The sequence below is a fragment of the Perna viridis genome, chromosome 5, assembly GCF_037379345.1.
Source record: "Perna viridis isolate PV_CMFRI_1.1 ecotype Kerala chromosome 5, ASM3737934v1, whole genome shotgun sequence".
In the NCBI taxonomy this organism is placed as follows: domain Eukaryota; kingdom Metazoa; phylum Mollusca; class Bivalvia; order Mytilida; family Mytilidae; genus Perna; species Perna viridis.
The window spans coordinates 3157302-3179540 of record NC_142449.1 but is presented as its reverse complement, the minus strand read 5'-3'; the positions used below and the strand labels follow the sequence as shown (position 1 = coordinate 3179540).

At 33.1% G+C, this 22239-nt stretch overlaps 1 protein-coding gene across 1 annotated transcript; it reads left to right on the top strand.

Moving 5' to 3' along the window:
• Positions 1 to 3828: 3828 nt before the first annotated feature.
• LOC148615620 (cytochrome b-c1 complex subunit Rieske, mitochondrial-like) lies at positions 3829 to 13193 on the top strand. The gene is made up of 4 exons (XM_088582033.1): positions 3829 to 4094; positions 11013 to 11156; positions 12338 to 12640; positions 12926 to 13193. The coding sequence occupies exons 1-4, from the start codon at positions 3896 to 3898 to the stop codon at positions 13087 to 13089; spliced, it is 810 nt and encodes a 269-aa protein (XP_088438159.1). The 5' UTR covers positions 3829 to 3895; the 3' UTR covers positions 13090 to 13193.
• Positions 13194 to 22239: the final 9046 nt, after the last annotated feature.

The following is a 22239-nucleotide window of genomic DNA, read 5'->3' as shown; positions in this document are numbered from 1 at the left end:
TACATGTGTTAGAAAACATTTACTTTGTAATATTAGAAAACATACTTTTTGATATTACAAAATCATTTTTTTAATATCAGAAAATATCTTTTTAATATTATACATTCATTTTGTAATATTAAAAATTCATTTTCTATTATTACAAATTCCTGATTTAGTAATATTACAAAATATTACACATTCAGTAATATTACAAAATATTACACATTTAGTAATATTACAAATTGAATTTGGAATATTAGAAAATGAATTTCTAAGATTAAAAATCACTTTGCAATATTCATTCTCATCTTTAATTCCTCATGAAGAGATTCAATGATACAAATTATGACATATTATATAAATATAAAGTTAAGTAAGAACAATATAATATTATGTATGCAAATCAAACATGTTAAAGATTATATACATTAAATATTCACAATACACAGACAAATGTAGGCAATGTTATAATAGAAAAGTGTGTTGCTGGCAGTATTTCATATATTGGCACGTACCGAAGCTCGGTTATACTCTGCGACGCATTGAACAATATATGCTTGATAAAGCTTTGAAACTAAGTTCTTCAATGTTTAGATCGTCACCAAAATGTTCAGGTATTCTCCCGAGTAGCACTTGATAGAGGTCTTCCTCGTGGTAAGAGTTTAGTTCGACTTACATGTTTAACGGAAAATTTTCAGTTAACATATCCCACCGAAGTTCTTGTAATTTATATGTAGACGGGCAATCACAACAAGCATGAACATATACATCCATAAAATATCTGTTACATACAGTACATATACCTGATGTTGAATTAGATATATCCGTAATAAGTTTCGTTATAAACAACCACGTCCTAACATCTCTCGTGGTCTTTGCTGATTTATAAAGAACAGAAGTATTGACTGATAGATGAATATGCAAAAACCTCCGAAAATCACCTTTTAACGAGTTCTCTAGTTGAATTGTGTCAACTGCGGTATTCACAATTAACTTCCAGTACATTTTGTTGGGGAAATACCCTTCTTTGATAAAGTCAGATGAGTAATCTTGCAGTTTATATTTAGTTAGTATTTGAATGATATCTGGCAAGAAATATTCGTTTTAATAAATGTTCATCTTTTATATTACAAAGTTTTTCTAAAAAGTACAGCTTGCTTTTATCTATACACGCTGTAATTGGATGAAGGCCTAGCAGGCTCTGGTACATATCAGATCTTGTTGATATTTTCAAGTTTAAAATATATTTCACTGTAAAATGCTGAAATTTATCAAGTAATGCAATATCATTGTTTTTTAAGTTCGACCAAACCTCGCAACCATATATTACAATTGGAAGCACGACAGTTTTATATATATGAAAAGCCACACATGGGTTTGTATCTTTAGTATAAACAGTTCGTGTCGCAAAAAATGCGTTTTTACCTTTTCGGCATAAGTTTTCAATTCGCTCACAATATCGTAGAGAACTGTTCAATTCAATTCCTAAATGTGTCTGCTTATCTGTCAGCGGAATGAGTTCATTACTAATGTACCAGCAATGTTGAGTACGATTTTCCCTCGGGTTCAAAGAGAATTGCATAATGTATGACTATTTCGCGTTGAAATTAAATCTCCATTTATATGCGTAGGCGGTACAAACATCAAGCATCCACTGAAGAGCACTTGGTGTTGTACCAATACACGAAACATCATCAGCAAGACAGGGACAACAGCTATTGATATTAAAAATACCAGATTTTTTATTACATATTTCAAGGTCTGAAGGAATTTGATCACCAAGTATAACAGACCAGATAATACACCACCTTGTCTTACACCTTCTTGGACAGGAAAAAAGGCTGACTGAGACTGGTTAACGACAACGGTACATTTAGTATTTACATGACAGTCGTTAATGATATGCCAAATTTTACCATCCACCCCAAGTTTATGTAACTTGTACATCATATAAAAAAATCGTTTTTTAATATAGAAATTCAATTGATTTTTTAATATCAAAAGAGGGTTTTGTAATATTAGAAATTAAGTTTGTAGTATTAAAAAAATCATTTTTTTTGTTTTGGAAAACATTTGTTTTTCTACTTGCCACATATCTATATATCAATAATATAGTAGATATGTTTAATCAGGGACTGTATATCATACAAGGAGTACAAGTATATTTGACCAATTAAGGGCTCTCGAGGAACAACTACAACACAGCAGTGACATACATTTAACAAAATGCATATCAATAATAATAATATAGCTGTCGCTCAAAACCTAGCTATTACACGTGATTCTAAAGCTACACGACTAAGGTTTTATACATATATTTAAATTTATTTCCTTGATATGACATAAATAATAAATGGTGTTACTTTATAGTCTTTATAGAATCAAGGAGAGACATACAAAAGTGATTAAGGCCGTCATTACAACAGACGACAAAACATGAAAGCAATAATGATGTACAGGATTGTCTGTACAATCTCATTGCAATTCCATCGCAACAATACCTCACACCAGTCATTACATCCACAACCAGAGGCCACTCAATGAGGTTCATCATATCCCACTCAAGAATCAAGACGCATCAGTATGCCTTCTTCCCCTCAGCCACCAGGATGTGGAATGCCTTGCCAGACACACTAGTTGTTGTACCCACACTAGAGGCATTCAAAGTGGGAATCCTGACAGCAGAGTAGACGAACTTGGATTTTAACTGTATAAACAGATTCTTTTAAATGTACAGTCCTTTGTCGCCGTATGTAAATAGTGTACATAACCAAGTTCGACAATACTCAGACATCTGAGGGATGAACTTTATATGAAGAAGAAGAAGGATATCACTGTTTTCACAATTTAATGTCCGAAACATTTTTTTTTTTTTTTTTTTAGATTTTAACTGATAGAGATTGAAAATTGTTATTAGATTCACAGATCAGGTCGTATATTCAAATCCGAATCCAAAGTTGATTTTTAGCTCAACATAAGTTCTTAATTCAAATATTTATATATGCTGATTTAAGATCTGATTTTAGTGTGTGTTTGAGAGATGATTTAGAGCAAGATTTGTATTTATTCCTTCCGGGAGTTTTCAAGTATAAAATAAATTAGATATGAATGCACTCCATGATTTACCACCCTCCTTATAAATCTTGTTTTATCCTACAAAGGCATCTTTTAGTAATCAAACTGCAATATTTTTAATACGGTACCAATAGTTTATACTGGCTTCAAAGCAATCTTAAATAATTGGGAATAGTCCTGTTTCAGAAATGACTCCAATATTTGAACACTTTTTGTGTACCCCAAGTATGTTTTACAAAATGTAATTCCATTTTCGAAAATGAGGACATAGACATAGAAAACTTTGTTTTGAGTTGGCATGATTTATAGCATACAAGCATAAGCTCTCATCAGCTTTTCATCGAATATCTTGAGGAGAAACTTGTTTGCTTGCTGCAATCACATAAATGTTCCAACTTGAAGAGTGGGTAAATAACAACCCCATACATCAGCTACATACAGCAATATAGATTGGACTACATGACAAACGAGAACCAGTTTACTATTTCAGCGGCACGTCCTATCACCTTATATATTGAAAGCCACGATCCCCACCCAACAGCCAGTTATATGACGATAGTGAGATGTGACGAAAAGATATGATTTCAATGGAGGTCAGATCTGATCGGTGTTTTACTCTACCCGTTTGATATCGCAAAATTAAGAGTGCCACAATAAGTTACATTATTATTGTATTTTGTTTTTGGTATTCTTTATGATATTAGTTTCGTTGCTTTCAGATTGAATTGATAATTGTTATTATTTTTTCACGATTTCCCTTATATTGCAACAGTCCAGAAGGCAGTCTTTTCTCTTCCGGTGACCTTGCAGGTCGAAGTATTCAAGAAGGAAAACTGAAATGTTTTCTGTTCCAAGACCTGCAGCTGTTTCCGCTGTATCCCAACTCATTGGTAAAATAACTAGACCAGTTTTACCGGGATCTGTTCAGGCGACAGAAACAATCAACTCCAAGAACTCTAAGGATGATTTGAAGTCCACAAACGCATTACTAAAATCGGCACCCAAATCAGCTTCAAGAGTTACAAATTATTGGTCCCGTAAGTGACATTTGTAGTTTGAAATACGATTGTAAGTAAGTCTGTTAAAGAAGATTATCCATTTAATTGATGAGGAACAATTATCCATATACAACAGTAAGACAACAGCTGAATAATACTATAGTAGACTCTTTCATCTGTGCTTTAGTTTAGTCACATTTGTAATATACTAATTATTTTCATGGATCTTATTTATATAAAGCATTTTTACTTTTTTTTTATTGAAAAATTAACTTTATTTGATATGGTTTGAGTAAATTTGAAGGTTTTCATTGTATGAATTATTTGACATACATTTGCAGGCTAAAAATTATGAAATACAAGCTGGTAGCCCAGACTATATTTTTTGTTTAATATTTTCCATACATGTGATAAAGTCAGTCTTTCAAAACTGGAGATTTGTCATTTTTCAACAGGAGATTTGGTTTGAAAACTGGAGGTTTTTTATCGGCGTTTTTTTTTTTCGCGTAGTAACAAGTCAAATATGTGTGAAACATATGGAAAACCTTGCTTTAAGTCTGTTTCCATGAGAAAAAATGCTGAATACTCTATTTGAATAGTTGAAAAGACCTTTTTGATGGAGTAACTTTTTGACATTGTAATGATTATATTTATTATTGACAATATTTACATATCAAGAACAGCATAAATAGAAGTGTCATTATTACTACATTTGTATATATTTACTATTAATTAAATCATTTTCATTTAAAATTCGTCACTGTGTGCAATTGCTACTATTGCATAAATATGCATCAAAATGATTTAATTTCAAATAGCAGTGCTTTCATTAAGAGCTGGTACCGGGTACTTCTACCTGGCTGCACTAGCGTCTGGTACCGACAGAATAAAATAAACGCAAAAAAAATCATGAGGAAAAATCTAGTGAATAAATATCTAAGATAGTTCCGTCTGTAGGCTACGGGTATGTCTCTAAAATCGCAATCTTTAGTAATGTTATTATTGTTTATATTGGTTTGATTGTCGTGGTCCGCGTCGGAATATAATCGGTAAAGCGCTTTATCCTAAGATGTTTTAATGTAGTGTCCATTTAAAAGCAACAGGGTGACTTTACAATGTCAATCACTGATTATTTTGTGCTGAACAAAAAGCTAAACACAGGTGAAGATTCTATGAAAACGTGTAAGAAATGCAGTTCGTATTTGGAATTGTCCCATACCCGTCATTTTTCCCAATATTTGTTGTGATTTGTGCAGACGAGTGCAGGAGTTTTTAGTGTTGACATCAAGTCAACGCGTGAAAAAGACTTACAGAATTTGAATATGATTTAAGGAACGACCATTCGATTCGGCAGGGAGGGGGAGTTTTGGTAAAAATATTCTGGCAACTGTAAGTTTGAAAAGAACATGTCTGGCCTTTGCTCACAAGAATATAAAAAAAATATTGGCTCCGAGATTCAACACTGCTACAGATTATAATAGAAAATAAATACATTGTAATGTTTAAAAAATTGTGTCGTCTGAAACTCAACCAGACTATAACTGACAGCCCTGTTCTTTTTCAGAAGCAAAGAATTTCTTATCTGACTATGATTTTTATTTGGTACCTCCTACTTTCTGTAAAGCACCTCCTGCCTGAAAAATTAATGAAACCCATTAAATAGTAATTACTGGCTTGGCACCACTTTGACCTCCACACAGCATTGGATTTGGAACAGTACTTTGCTTTCTTGGCAGGAGGTTTTTGAAGATGAAACATTTTGACGGTTATGATAGTGAGAGTGCTCCAAATAGAAAAATTCACTTAGTTCCTCCATTGACTTTGATAAAAAAAACACTTTGAGTCAATTTCATTTTCAGTGAATGCACGGTCAACGTTTCCATAACCATCAAAGGATCGTATGTCCCGCGTCAATATTTACACCAGTCCCAGTCGTTGGTAATAAATCATTTAATCATCACACATCTTTTAAATTACGTCTCGTCGATTACCACTAAAGCTTTAAATTACTGTTTATGACCCTAATTAACGGTAATTAATATGTACACCTGTCTACCCAAGATCAACCGGAAATATCATTATTCGATCCTCTAAGGTTTTTTGTTTAGTAAATAAAAAAAATGGTGTCCAAAATTTGTTTACGGTATAATGTTCAGAAAAGGGTAGATTCTCTGTTTCAACGGTAGAAAGGTAGGAAGGTTCTAATTCCAGTAGAATTGAACTACCACCGAAAGGTTCACAAGTATGAGTTTCTATATGTTCACTAAATTATACCCATATATTTGGTAGCCCAGCTTAATATCTAATAGTCATCGACTGCTTATTTGTTCCCTGATATGTAGGCTATGATATTGTCTTGTTCCACATCAGGGGTATAAAAATAGCAGTCACCCAGTAGCTCATGGTTACTACATTTTGAGCTGGGCTGCTGAACTTTGGAGTAAAATTTAGTTTAACATATAGAAAATATTGAACAAAAATATTTTCTGGACTACCTGTGTGTATTTCCTAATTTTTACCCCTGCCTGACTGTTGTATTTTTCATTTTTCATGTATCTGGCAGTTGAAACTTAAAAAGAAATAAATACCATAACTTATACAAAAATTACCAATAACTGTGACCACACACTAATTCATATTTTTGAAATATTTGGTGAATTTTTTCTTTCGATTGATGCTTGGGCTCCCTTTTGACTTTTATTAATTTCTGATCTGTCATATTTGAGTTATAGAAATTAATTCATAAAAATGGGAGGATTTTTTTTCTTTGATAATATGATATGATGGACGAAGCTTCTTTACTGAAAAACTTGATGTATTAACCAATATACTTTTTTCATAATCCTGCCTTTGAGTTATTTTTTTTATGATTTTAAGCATGGGGAAGTGACTTTCTAATCTGTCAGATAGATTTACTCGGTTTTATTTTGAACATTAACACCATATCCTACCCTTTGACTACCAATTGGGAAACAGTTTATCTTCTTTGGTTTTATTTTTAGTCATTTTTTCACAAATAAGGAAACTTTTATCAGGGGAAACAGCCTTATTTCAGAGGCAAACAATATTACTTGACTGATCTGAAGCAATAAAAGAATGTAATAACACTTCCAGCAATTTTCATGAAACTTTATTGAAGCATTTCTCTCTGTTAATGTTTGCGTTCTTTTGATTTAATTATTTTTAAGTTTTCGGACTTTATCTATACGATAATGAGGCAATTTCTCATTTTCTCACTACAACCCAAAAACGCTGTCCCGAAAATCCAAGTGACATTGTGAAATGTTCATTTTCTTTGTTTCAGGCCATCAATTTTTTTTTTTTACCGTACACTACTGAAATTTTGGGATACATAGAAATCATATTTTCCATCCATCTGCTTGTCTGTCCATGTAATCTGTTATAATGTCTTAATGCCTATATTTAAGTTGTTTGAGCACTTTGATTCTGGTCAAAATCTGATCTTATGTCAAACATTTACCATAGTCACAATCCAATATCAGAGCTGTTTCAAGTTTGAAATTTGTGTCCATATTGTCCTTTCTGTTGAAGATTTGACCTCTGTGAAGAAAACATTTATCTAGCGTCACCTCATAAAGTATTTTTTACAATGACATACTCAAGAATCAAGCATTTTAAAAAAGGGCATTTTTCCCCATGAAACAATTTTATAGGAAATACTTGATAATAGTACGTGGGCTGAGATAACCCCCATGCACCACCCCCCTCCCCCCCCCCCAATTCATCAACCAAAATATGATTTTCGGGTACCCTTATACCTCCCATTTCAGAATGCTTTTGTCGCCAAAGAATTCACTGAAGCATAATAGTATTTTTCAGCTACCTTTTATACCTCGTTGAGGCAAAAATCAATTTCTTGAGTATTTTGAGTAATTTCTTCTTTCTTCAAAACGAAGTATATTTACATATGTATGTATCATCATGTAGCCCAATGTCTCAGCTTTACAATGGTACCAATACTGTTGCAGTAACACTTAGGAATTTGGGGTAAAATGAATAAAATGTACCCCTACCCTGCCGAAAAATTGCTTAAATTGACTTATTTTTCAATCTCAAAACCCCTTCAGTATTTATACGTCAGTAAAAAAAAATGGTTTATTTGGTATTTTCTGTTTAGTATTATCACACTTTATATTTCCAGGGTTCCTTTGATAAATTTTTTCGATTTTCGTAGTCAGAATTTATCCCAAAATGCAAAAAATGGGATTTTCGAATTTTCCGTAAAAGTCCGATAACTTCTACTCTGCAAGTTATTGCTCAACTGAAATGCTCAAATTTGGTATCAATCGATAGATAATTTTAATATCTACATAAATAAACCACAAGAAAGATTTTTCAAAAAATGGTAAAAATATTACACCTACCCCTAGAAAACTGGTCACAGTATTAAACAGAATTCTCATTCACATCGTACCAAGAGTGTGGAACTCTTATTTTAAGCATTCATTATTAAGATAAAGATGTATTAATATATTTGATCAAGTCAGGCACATAGTTTTTTCTTTTAGGGTGACAATTACTATAAAATTGGAAAAATGGAACATTTCAGAATTTTCTCCTATATCACCCATTATTGTCTTTTTTCAGAATTCCATAGTTTAAACAAGCTTTTATGTGATACAGCACATTAATATTATGTTTAAGCTGTTTAAGCTTCAAAATGAGTGAAAGCAATATATATTTGAACTTTTTCATGTCATGTTAGGTGGGAAAATGCCCCCCCTACCAATGAAAAAAAAATGCCTCGACATGAATTTAAATGTTATTTTTTAGCAAATAAAGGGTATACATAGATATGTTGGGTTCTTTTGTTTATATTATGGATGTATCTAACATATCTTCTCATTTCAGGCATCATATTTTCAGTTTAAATTTATGTTCTCATTTCTGGTGAGTAAATTTCAGTTTGAATTTTGGTTATAATCTGTTAAGCCATGTTGGAGTTATTGCCCTTTGTCAACGATTTTTGCCATTTTGAATGTTATTTCTTTCAAAAATCTTCTCCTCTGACACTACTTGACTAATTGAAACCAAACTTGGTATGAATGGTCCTTCGGATGTTCTGTATAGAACAGATGTGGGGATTTTTAATTTTTTTATTCGTCGATAAACATGGCCGCCGTTAATAAAAATAGAACATTGGGGTCAGACAGTATTTTTTCCCATATATCTCCTAAACCGTTAGGTTTAGCCAAATTCTGATGTGGGGTTAAAAGTGTTCAGCATGATGAGATCTATCTTTGGTCAAATTTTCATTTTGATATGTTAAGCCATGTTGGAGTTATTGCCCTTTTTCGATGTTTTTTTTGTTGCTATTTTGAATGTTATTTCTTTCAAAAATCTTCTCCTCTGACACCACCTAACCAGTTGGAACCAAACTTGGTATGCATGTTTCTTGGAGTATCGTGCATAGTGATCCGTTGAAAAACATGGCCGCCGTTACTAAAAGTAGAACATATGGGTAAGACAGTAGTTTTTTGCACTTATTTCCAAATCCGTTCGGTTTAGCCGATTTTGACAGGGGTAAAATTATTTAGCATGAAGAGATCTATCTGTGGTCAAATTTTGGGGAAAATTTGTTGACCCTTGTTGGAGTTATTGCCCTTTTTGGACGTTTTTTTCTGTTAATGATGTTATTACTTTAAAAAATCTTCTCAGAAACTGCTCTACAGAATTCAATGAAAAATGACATTTTTGTTTTATAGGGTATCCTTAACGAAACAACAGATTTTTGATCGCTGAAAAAACATGGCTGCCGTTTCTAAAAATAGAACGATGGGGTCAGACAGCAGATTTTTGCATACATCTCCAAATCTGTTAGGTTTAGCCAGTAGTTTTCAATTGCTGATATGATCCTTATTATAAGGCTTACAAATGTGTCCAATGTTTCAAATGGAGTCAAAATTGTCCGACAACTCCTTGTTAGAGTTATTGCCCTTAAAAGGCAAAAAATTTAACCAGGTGAGCGATTCGGGCTCCTGTGAGCCTCTTGTTATGAAAAACTCATCATTGTTACATTGAAACTGAAAAAAATATGCCTGTAGTGAGAAGATATGTTAGATACATTGCTAATTAAAACAAAAGAACCCAACATGTCTATTGTACAACCTTTTATTTACCAAAAAATAAAATTTAAGTTCATGTTGAGGCATTTTTTTCATGGGTAGGGGTGGCATTTTCCCACCTAACATGGCATGAAAATGTCCAAATATTTATTGCTTAGACTCATTTTGAAGCTATCGAATGAATTTTGGACGTTTCAGTTGAGCAATAACTTGTAGAGTAGAATTTATCTGACTTTTACGGAAAATTCGAAAATCCCATTTTTTTGCATTTTCGGATAAATTCTGATAACGAGAATAGGCAAAATTCATCAAAAGAACCCCAGAATTATAAATTGTGATAATACTAAATACCAAATACCAAATAAACCATTTTTTACTGAAGCATAAATGCTCTAGGGGTTTTGACATTAAAAAATATGCCAATTTAAGCGATTTTTTGGCGGGGTAGGGTACATTATTTTCATTTTACCACTAAACTCTAAGTGTTTTGGTATCATTGGAAAGCTGAGACATTTGGCAACATGATAATACCTAAATATGTTTAGTTTGTTCAAACATGCTATCTCAGGAGGACTTAGAGGGTCAAACGATTGAGTCACAATAATCTTGGCTTTTTGACCCAGTGGGATACAAATATAGGCTTATAGTGGAAAAGAATCAGAGAATATTCTTTGGTGACAAGTTGATTCGGTATTGGGGGGTATAAAGGTACCTAAAAATTACCATGAAGTTGATGAGTGGGGGGTGCATGGTGGACCCTCCCAGCCCATGGACTTTAATAGTATTTGATGAGAAATAAATAGGCTTTTAAAAGATTGATGTTAATATAGACATGGACGATTTTTATGCTAATTGTTTTTGCTAATTTCAGAAAAACAACAAGTGAGATATGCCCATACAGATTTAAAATCTCCTGATTTTTCCTTTTACAAACGTAAACCTTCACTTGATACTTCTCGGCCACAACAGGAAACTGCAGAACAGAGGAAACTATTCTCATATGTTATGGTGGGAAGTAAGTATATGTTATCCTATCATAAGTACCCATATAATCCTACTGTCAATATGGTACTAACTTTAAAGCTTCCATAATAGAACAATAGTGTTGGGAATCAAAATTATTTCATTATTGATTAGTGGAAACAATCGAAATAACATAATCAATTATAATCAGAGCTTCACATATTCTTAATAAATAAGGTTTTTCATTTGAACTGAGAGAAAGAGATGAAATATACATGTAAAAACCTTCATTTAGATTGTTATCACTACATGTATCAAAATGTTACATCTTAGCAAAATTAATTGAATTCTGGTTAAAAGTAACAATGAGAAAATTGCATGGAAATAAGTTTTCAAGAATGCAGAAAACTTCAGATTCTTCACATAGATTATTATAATTTTGGTACTGTTATCATTTTCAATAACCAATTATCAATTTATAAAATTTTTCCCACTTCTGATAGTAATTACAGATATGATTTTTCTTCTGTTTTAAAGCAGAATTCCTATTTCTCATATCTAGAATTTACTGTTACGGTTTTTTTTTCCCTGTCTGTTTTCTTCCATTTTTGGCAATATCTGCTTTTTTGTTGGTTATGTAAAACCATGTCTGTAGTAAAAAGTAAGAGTTCCTGTTAATTGAAAATTCCCTAGATGTGTACCTAAGTCTTTTTTTTTGTTATTTGTTATTCTTTGTTCTTCAAGTGGCATATATATCTGTGAAACCAATTGTTTGTTTCATTGAATACTTTTCTATTAAATGAAATATTAGTACATGTAGAAAATACAAATTTTGTGAATATTTGCTAATAGATTCCAACAGAGAGGGAGAAATTTCAGTTTTGCCTTTTCTGTCTTACCTGTGACAAATGACGTGGAAAGCAAGACTTAGGTATTGCTTTTCAGCATCAGCATCTACATTTTCATCAAGTCAATATGAACCACTTGTGCTATGTCAATCATATTTGGTATGCAAATGCATCAGCACCATTTCATCACAGTTCCATATGTGTTTTATGCATATTTATTTTATAAAATGTCCATAATATATAAAATGCAAAAACAATAAGAAAAAAACCATGTCCATATCAAATTTTGAATAACAGGGACCATGTGCATCTCTATGATAACAGCTTATTCATAAACTCATCATGTTTCTGTGTATTTACAATACTTTGTTACTTTTTATACCAGGTGGAGCTGTAGCAGGAACATATTTGGCTAAATGTTTTATTCAAGATGCTCTTTTGATCTTGTGGCCCTCTGCTGATGTCTTGGCTTTGGGCAAGTTGGAAGTTGAACTTGGAGAAATCCCAGAAGGTCAGAGTTTATTGGTAAAATGGAGAGGAAAGCCAGTATTTATCCGTCACAGAACAGCTGAAGAGGCAGAGCTTGAAAGAAGTGTTGATCTATCTACACTTCGTGATCCACAACACGATGCTGATAGAACTATGAAACCTGAATGGTCTATTGTGATTGGTATCTGTACACATTTAGGTATTGCAATTAACAGTATTTTGCATGTACACACACTATTTTCTTCATCTAGATGCTTATTTTCATGATAATAAGTAATTTGGTAAACTAAGATTTATTCTTAATTTCCATTGTGCCAGATTGGAGAAATGTGCTCTACATTGAAATTTAATGATTTCAATAATTTTTTCTTTTTCTAGTCTCATGAAATTTAGCATGTGCATCAAATTTTCACTCCAGTACATGTATGAATTTTATGTTAAAAACAAATTCAAGTGCTCTCAATAGGTAATAATTTCATTACAGGATGTGTACCAACACCGTTGGCTGGAGATTACAATGGATTCTTCTGTCCATGCCATGGTTCTCACTATGATTTATCAGGAAGAATAAGGAGAGGACCAGCTCCACTGAACCTGGAGGTACCTGAACATAGTTTTCAATCGGATGATTTACTTGTACTTGGTTGATAGCTAAACAATTGACAAAGTGATATTTATGATGTTGTTAAAAACAATGACTCATTGGTCATTTGTGTGAGTCAGACTTTATTAAAAGAAGTTTTTACCATGTATTTAAGTTCATTTTTATCCTTGAAGTGGAACTTATTCTTCTATATGGTGATCATTGTACATTTTATGTCAGGGTAATCTCAGATGAAGAAACTATTGATTCTTTTTTGCTAATACGAAAATGCTGTGTATTCACAAATCTTTTAGATACTTAACAGAACACACAGTGAGGATGTTCAGATCATTTTATCTCTCCATATAGAAAATTTAAATTTTCCTGTTAATTGTCCAGTTCACTACAAAAAGCAGTTGATAAGGTGATTGGAAGAAAGACCAACTCTGTCCGCTGGACATCATCATTGTAAGCTCATAAAACCAGTTGTCTATAAATTTGGCTGAATTTTGCATATGGTAGTAACACTGTGTAGGGATATTTATAAAGATTATTGCTGAATACAGGTGGTTGCTAAGACAGGTTATTCTGTACACAAACAAACTGAAAAACAAGATAGTACAACATGAGCCCCTGCAATGTTCTTCCAAAAAACTGAGCAACATGTTCTCCCAAAGTGTAAGCCCGTTTTACTCTGCACCCCCACACATTGTTCAGCTGCATAGTATTCTCTCATTGCTGCAAAAAAAATCTGATCTAGTCTTGGAATCAGTTGGAGATTTGAGAGACTTCTCTTTTGGCCTCAAAAGATTTAAAGTGAAAACTTTGCAATTAGGAAACTGAGCAGTAGAATGTGTAAGAAGCATTGAATGTGTTATACATGTTCCATCTAACATGTTTATTAGTCGTATTCTTCTTCATCTCATTAAAATTTTGTGATTAATAAACAGGAAGTGAAGAACTGCACTTTTTTACCAAGTAAAATTGCAGAGAAATTCAAATTGATAAAAAGTGTCCGTTTTGGAAAATCTTATTTACATCCTTAACCAGATTCAAGTTTTATTTATGTTCGAAAATTTGTAAGAGCATAGGAATAAATACACTGTTAAAATAGTTTTTGAATGTAATAATTTTGGGCGTTTAAAAAATTTGTGAAAATGGTGAAATGAAACAAAATTTGTAAATGTGTTTGAAGTTGGATAACTGAACTACTGACCTACAGATCATATCTGTAATCAGATCTAGAAATTCTAAATTATAAGGGTAATGCAAATTTTTTATTACAGTTTTATTTTACACCTTATAGTCATTGAAATTGACCGTGTATGCTACTACTAGTATTTTCACAAAGATAATAAAAATCTCCACTGCTAACAGCACTTAGATTCAGTTGTAGGGATAGAATATTAGTAAGGTTCTATTTCGAGGTCAGATCTAGACACTGTGAAAAGGAGGGATGCCAGCTGAGGTTCCTCAGAAAAATGGGGGTGCTAGGACATTATTTGCTATTTTTTGTCAATTTCACACATGAAAATGACAAATTTTTCAACAAACCCCTTGCACCCACCTCTGGATCCGCCACTTTATTTTAACCAGTTTTTAAGACTAATGAAGTGTAAATGTAATTATAAGTCTGGAGTATACAACTGGTCTGAATTTGAACCCTGCTTATAAGTTCAACAAGTAAAAGGAACAAATGTGGAGTAGTTTCGACACGTCAGAAACAAAGACTTAGTTTATTGTAATTGTTTAATATATACTAGGCCAAACTATATTGACAGATGTTTTTTTTGTTGTTTTTGTTTTTATCTGAAAGACATTATGCAATACTTTTATTGAATCAATCATGGACTTACATTACGACAATGTTGATTCAGTTAAGAAAGGAACATAAATGAAAAGACAGGATTGTTGCCCTGGTAATTTGGGTGATGAATATGATTTACAGATCTTTTGTCTGAAGTGCAGTAATTCTGTCTTGTTTTTTGCCATTATTTGCTAATTATTTTACTAGATGAAGCAGCAGCTTTTTGTATGACCATGTCATTATTGTTTGGTGTCTTTGGATGATTTGTTTCCAGACAGTAATTTGAGCACAAGTATAGATTTCTTTGAAGTTGTACAATAGGATGCTGTACCACATCAGTCCCCAAAATAAATCCAAGCTTTTTTGTGGTGGTTCATTTCAAAGAGATCTACACTAATAGTCAAGTTAAATTTCTGGACATTGAGAAAATACATGGTTGTGTTCCCTAAACAGTTCAAATCTATACCCAAAAATAAATCACAGTTTTCCTTAAGTGGTCTGGCATCTATTCGCACATGGATATCAGGAAAAGGCATGTTAGTGGTCCCTAATTCTTAAATAGTTAAAACTTATTATACTTCCTTTTATGGTACAACTTGATAAAGGTTAATATTCTTATACTTAGTTATTGTCTACAGATGAAGCCAATGACAGTATGATACCATTATACAACCACAGACAAATAAAATTGTGAGCAAAGCTCCCCCTCCATCCACCCAACTCTTTATCCAAGTAACCATGTGGTCAAAATAAACAAGTGTCAAACTGGAAGTTGAAGTTGTTACAGTCTGAAATTAACTTCCACAATACCACATACCTTATAACCTTGTGCTAAATGTTTTTGCAGAGAAAACTGTTGCGAAAATTTTGTATTAAAATTATAAGGTCAAAATATAAAGTTTAGGGTCCCAGGAGCCTGAATCACTCATCTGGTTAAAATTTTGCCTTTCAAGGGCAATAACTCTAACAAGGAGTTGTCTGACAATTTTGACTACATGAAGACTTTGGTAAAATTTATCATAAGGATAATTTCTCAACTGAAAGTTTCATTCTATCAATTATAGTATTCAAGATATTAGTCTAAAACTGATAAAAATTTTGGTTTTTTTTTTTTTTTTTTTGGCCTTCCAAGGGCAATAACTCTTATATGGAGTCGTCTCACCATTTTGATCCCTGGAGGCTTTTGTAGGCCTTACAATTAGAATCATTTCAGGAAATGAAAGTTTCCATCTATCATGGTTTTAAAGATATTGGCCGAAAACTAAAAAATAAAGTCACCACTCAAGTGAAATAACTCTTACATGGTGTCGTCTGACAACTTTAATCCTTTAAACTTTTGTAGGCCTTATAATAAGGATCATTTCAGCAATTGAAATACATTGCTAAACCTAATGATTTTAGTGAAATATGCAAAAAAACTACTATCTGATCCCTATGTTCTATTTTTATCAATTTAGATCGAAGATCAGAATTGACATAGCAGTCACCAGAGCCTTTAGATTTGTAAAACCTGATAGCATCTACAATTAACTAACACTACTGCAGGAAAATAGTCCCATTGGCATTTCCCATTTAGGTTCAAAAGTAGATTGTTAGGTGCACTCCGTAGGTATTTCTAATATATCGAATTTAATTCTATGTTATTTACTCCAATAAAAAAACCAAATAAACAACTTTTACTGCAAAATTAATCTACTGATTAATTGCATTTGTATTAACAACGATCCAATTAAAAAGATTTGACCTCTAACCTCTTATCAGTACTGCACCTGTTTATTTCTATACATTTACCCGAATAAGCCAGTCGTTCAGTGTCAATATATTCAAGTTGCCCATCTATGTTTAGACGCATAATAAACCATTTGATGTTTAGCTAGAAATGAAAACCCTGCGAGATTATAAATAGTTAACTATCAATCATAGAATGGAAATATGAAGAGGAATGCTGAATACCAATTGAAATGCCAGATATTCTAGGCAGACCCAAGCGGATAAAAGGGGCAGTGGTTCTGATCAAGAAACTTGTATGAAGAACTTGGGTTTCAGGCTATTACTTGCCCTCATCGTTAGGCCTTTTTTACAAAAGGGCAGCATAACCCCCGAAACCAACCAGACGTATCACCTACGGTATCGTGTAGTTTTATTACGATTATCGCCTCGTGACATCTGAAGCCCGTAGATGACAAATTAAATGAAACTTTGCCTATACGATGGCAAAGGAGTTTCGATAATGCATTTCTCTGGAATTGTGTCATTTTTGGGGTCATGTGTTATTGCTTTTCGCAATAATCAATCTACTTGGCTACTATAATAGAAATGTAGGTGGTCCAGGACTTAAAAGTGCATGGCTAATGTTTCCTGCACCAGATATCAATGGTGAAATTATATTATAAGACATTATCGTTTATGTTAATGTACGTGTCAGGGGAGCTATAGCTAGGTGCCCAGAAACTAAGCGCTTTTACATGACACATAGACGTCTATGGAATAACTTGTAGCACTTGAGCTATAAAGCTTATCAACTGAGAAATGTAGCTTGTCGAGAGGAACATTTAATCATTTTAAACATTCAATGATTGCGAATTAATTTTAAATGATTTAACAGACAGTTCCGACCTGGAGGTTGATAAATTGAATATCGACCTGAAAATTAAAAAGAAACCTGGGAATGGCCAACTAGTAGTTTGAACTAGTACTTTGTAGTTCAGTTATGCACTATGTCTATGTCCGAGAGATTTGTATTCATTAATCTAAGTGTTCTATGCATATATGTAAATGGATATCGAACCTGAATATTACCCAAAAAGGCGCACTGCTACAATGCATTTTGATGTGTGTGTTTCGTAATCAGAATTGTAAATTTAAAAAATAAAACAAATAGATCGATACTACACATGTATAATAATATCAAGCTTGTATTAAGATACGTTCGATTTCGATCCCCATACTTTTTTTATCCCAAATTTTTGCAATTTACGATTGTTTGATTAATAAAAATTCATACGATATATATTGATTCAGTACATGAGTACTTTGATTAGTAACAGCGGCCATTTTTTTTTTAACCAATAAAAAATCCAAACATTTTAAGGATACTCTTATGGAGTGTTCATATCACAACTCATACGTTATGCCAGAACTTGTCAAAACTACGCAGACTTTCTATATCGCACTAGAATTTTAACAAATAGGCTTCCGGAACAGGGTTATGTTGCTACAAGATTGAAATCATCACTACAGAAGTTTTATGGTCACCATCATGAACTTGTGGATCGTTACGATATATCCATCTGCGCCATGAAAACTGATTTGTTTAACGTGTCAGTTTTACTTTCCTCTTTCGTCTACCCCGGACTTGACTTTTTATGAGCAACTCGGTGGGTGTTTCTAGAAAAGCAGAGGACGCTTACCCTACCGGTGCACCTGGTCCATGCTCCCAGCTTTTAGTGGTCCAAGCTGCTCATATGCTTTTCTTACTATGTATGTATGATTTTAGTTACTTTATGTTCTTTGTTGTGTATGTCTGTTTTCCATGTCTGGTCTTTGTCCCTAGATTACATTCTTTTGATTACCGCTATAACCTTGGTTCCCTTGATTACTCCTTAACACGAGGCACCAAGGGGCCTGAATCGCCCACCTAGTTAAATCTTTCCTTTCAAGAGCAATTACTTAAACAAGGAGTTGTCCAACAATATGGTATGTCAGTCTCGTCAGGTGACTCCGTGATTTCATGAGAATGGGCCCTCATCTCCCATTCAAATGCATTGAGACAAACAAAAACATTAACAAAAAGAAATGTCATTGCAATAACTCTTACAAGGAGTCCTCTGACAACTTTGATCCATAGGAGACTTCTAGGCCTAATAATAAGGATCGTTCCAGCAACTGAGAGAATTCGGTTAAACCTAAAGGTTTTAGACATATGATATGCAAAAAACTAGTGTCTGATCTCTACCTTCTATTTTTAGTAACGGCAGCCATGTTTTTCAACAGATCAAAAATCCCCACATCAATTCTACGTGATGTCCTCAGTCCAACCCTTTTTAATCTGTTTATAAATGGTATCTTTGATCAGCTTAAAATTGGAAACACTGAACCAATATTAAATGGTAATTTAAAAATTACATCGCTGATGTATGCAGATGATATAATTCTGCTGTCAGAAACAGAAAAAGGCCTGCAAAATGCACTTAACATTCTTAATGATTTTTGCATATCATGGAAACTCGAAGTAAACACAAAATAATCAATTCTTTATGGAAGTGAGGTCTGGGGAGCTGGAAAAACTTTCAAGGACTCGGACCAATATGAACACTTACATTTGAAATTCATAAAAGAAACCTTTGGAGTAAATAGTAAAACTACAAACATTGCATGCTTAGCAGAACTGAACAGAACATCTCTACATCTAAAAGTTCAATTGAATATGATTAAAATTTTAAACCATATCCTCAACTCCCCTGATACACTAGTCTATGAAATGTTCAGAGAAGTTAAAAACAACAACTTGTGGATGTCCCATGTAAAAAATTTACTAAATAAATTAGGGTTCTGTCATCTTAACTCATAACTTAATAACCTTCAATTTTATATCAAAAGAATCGAACAAAGACTACACGATCAGTTTAAGCAAAATTTGAGTGAAAAAGTGTCATTTTTCCCTAAAATATTTATTCCATCTAAAAGACCCCCATATATTGATTTATGTAAATCTAAAATAAAAAGATCTATCATCAGTAAATTTCATTTGAGTGCACATGCACTAGAAATAGAAAAAGGTCGGTACAAAAACATAGAGAAGAAAAAAACGGATATGTAAATCATGTGATAGTGGGAACATAGAGGATGAATATCATCTGTTTTGATCAGATTTACGCCACTGTCGCACCATGGTCATAAATGTAGTTAATATGTAATGTATATTATATTGTTCTGTTTTTGTTCATGCTATAACCATGTACTGTAAATGTGTTTGTGCAAATGAAATTGTCTATTGTCTATTTAGGATACCCAAAGGAACATTCATACCAAGTTTGGTTCCAATTGATCAAGTAGTGTCAGAGGAGAAGATTTTTGAAAGAAGTTACATTAAAAATAGCAAAAAAATGCCAAAAAGGACAATAACTCCAACATGGCTTAACAGATTAAAATGAAAAATTTTTTCCACAGACAGATCTCATCATACTTAACACTTTGACCCTATGTCAGAATTTGACTAAACCTAACGCTTATGGAGATTTAAGCAAACAAGAGGCTCCCAGGAGCCTGAATTGCTCACCTTGTTACAGTTTGTCTTTCAAGGGCAAAAAATTTAACAAGTTGTCCAATAATTTTGACTTAAGAAGACATTGGTAGGACTTATCATAAGGATCACTTCAGAAATTTAAAGTTTCTTTTTATCTATTTAAGTTTTCAAGGAATTGGCTGAAAACTAAAACAAAAAACAAACAAGAGGCTCCCAGGAGCCTGGATTGCTCACCTTGTGGAATTTTTCCTTTCAAGGGCAATAAATTAAACAAGAAGTTGTCCAACAATTTTGACTCAAGAAAACTTTGATAGGCCTTATCATAAGGATCATTTCAGCTATTGAAAGAATTTGGCTAAATCTAACGGTTTTGGAGATATAAGCTAAAAACTACTATCTGACCCCTATGTTCTATTTTTGGTAACAACGGCCATGTTTTTCAACGGAACGAAAAACCCCACTTTAGTTCTATGCAGGATACCCCAAGAAACACCCATACCGAAATTCTTTCAATTGGTAAAATAGTGTCAGAGGAGAAGATTTTTGAAAGAAATAACATAAAAAATAGCAAAAAACTTTGAAAAAGGGCAATAACTCCAACATGGCTTAGGTCTCACTAACCACTTCTGGGTCAAATGGCCACCCCCCCCCCACCCCCTATGTAGTACCAAAAACACACTGAACCTAGACATATGCATTGTAAGTGCATTATTTGAGTGTATTATGATTAAAAGTAGTCAAAATAAAGCTGAGAATGTATAAAATCATATAGTAATTAACTACAAAAGTGTATGGATATTGTTTACATGTGCGAGTAATTTGCCTCCATGCTGTCAGTTAGCAGAACAGGTAAAAATATGGATTTTCAGTATTATTTATTCAAGTAAATTTTGTGAAGAATTTCTAAATCATCGTACCATTAGCATAATGATTTTGGAAGCCTTATTTTCCAAGCTTCGCAACGGTATGCAACTTTAAGATGTCATTTGTCCTGGGAATTCACAGTGAGACTTTGAAAATTACTTTTTTAACATGTAAAGTAATGGAAACGTTAGAAGTGGTTAGTGAGACCATAATAGATTAAAATGACAATTTGATCTCATCATGCTGAACACTTTCACCCTATCTCAGAATTTTGCTAAACCTAATGGTTTTGGAGATATTTGCAAAAAATTACTGTCTGATCCCTATGTTCTATTTTTAGTAAGGGTGGCCATGTTTTTCAATGGATCAAAAATCCCCACTCCAGTTCTATGCAAGATACTCCAAGGAACATTCATACAAAGTTTGGTTCCTTTTGGTCTAGTAGTGTCATAGGAGAAGACTTTTGAAAGAAATAACATTAAAAATAGCAAATAAACGTCGAAAAAGTGCAATAACTCCAACATGGCTGAACAGATTAAAATGAAAATTGACCACAGATAGATCCCAATATGCTGAACACTTTAACCTGGTCAAAATTGGGCTAAACCTAACCGTTTTGGATATATGTGCGAAAAACTACTGTCTGACCCCTATGTTCTATTTTTAAAAAACGGCGGCCATGCTTTTCGACGGACAAAAATCCCCACATCAGTTCTATGCATGATACCCCAACGAATATTCATACCAAGTTTGGTTCCAATTGGTCAAGTAGTTTCAAAGGAGACGAGTTTGAAAAATTGTAAATAACGAGGACAGACGCCAAGTGATGGCAAGAGCTCACGTGGCCTTTGGCCAGGTGAGCTAAAGAACGTCATTTTGTCATCTTTCAAGCGCAAAAACTTTTACAAGGAGCTGTCTGACAATTTTGACCCAATGGAAATTTTGGTAGGATCGTTTCATCAATCGAAAGTTTCATTCTATCAATTGTAGTTTTCAAGAAATTGGCAGAAAACTGCAAAAAAACATAATTTTTTGCCTTTCAAGAGCATTAACCCTAACAAAGAGTCATCAGACAAGTTTGATCCCTGCAAAGTTTCGTAGGCCTATCATCAGGATTATTTCAGCAATTGAAAGTTTCATTCTATCAGAGTTTTCAAGATATTGGCTGGAAACTGAAAAAAAAAATCATTTTCCAATTTTCAAGGGCAATAACTTTTAAAAGAAGACTTACTTTCATATACCAAATAATAAGGATTATTTCAGCAAAAAAAAAAAGAATTTGGCGTAAACTGTTTTAGA

What these genes read in the sequence shown, in the direction of transcription:
- LOC148615620 (XM_088582033.1), top strand. Translation starts at nt 3,896, where the DNA reads ATGTTTTCTGTTCCAAGACCTGCAGCTGTTTCCGCTGTATCCCAACTC. An exon ending in CTCATATGTTATGGTGGGAA is followed by an intron (nt 11,157 to 12,337) that starts GTAAGTATATGT and finishes TTTTTATACCAG; the next exon opens with GTGGAGCTGTAGCAGGAACA. An exon ending in TGGTATCTGTACACATTTAG is followed by an intron (nt 12,641 to 12,925) that starts GTATTGCAATTA and finishes ATTTCATTACAG; the next exon opens with GATGTGTACCAACACCGTTG.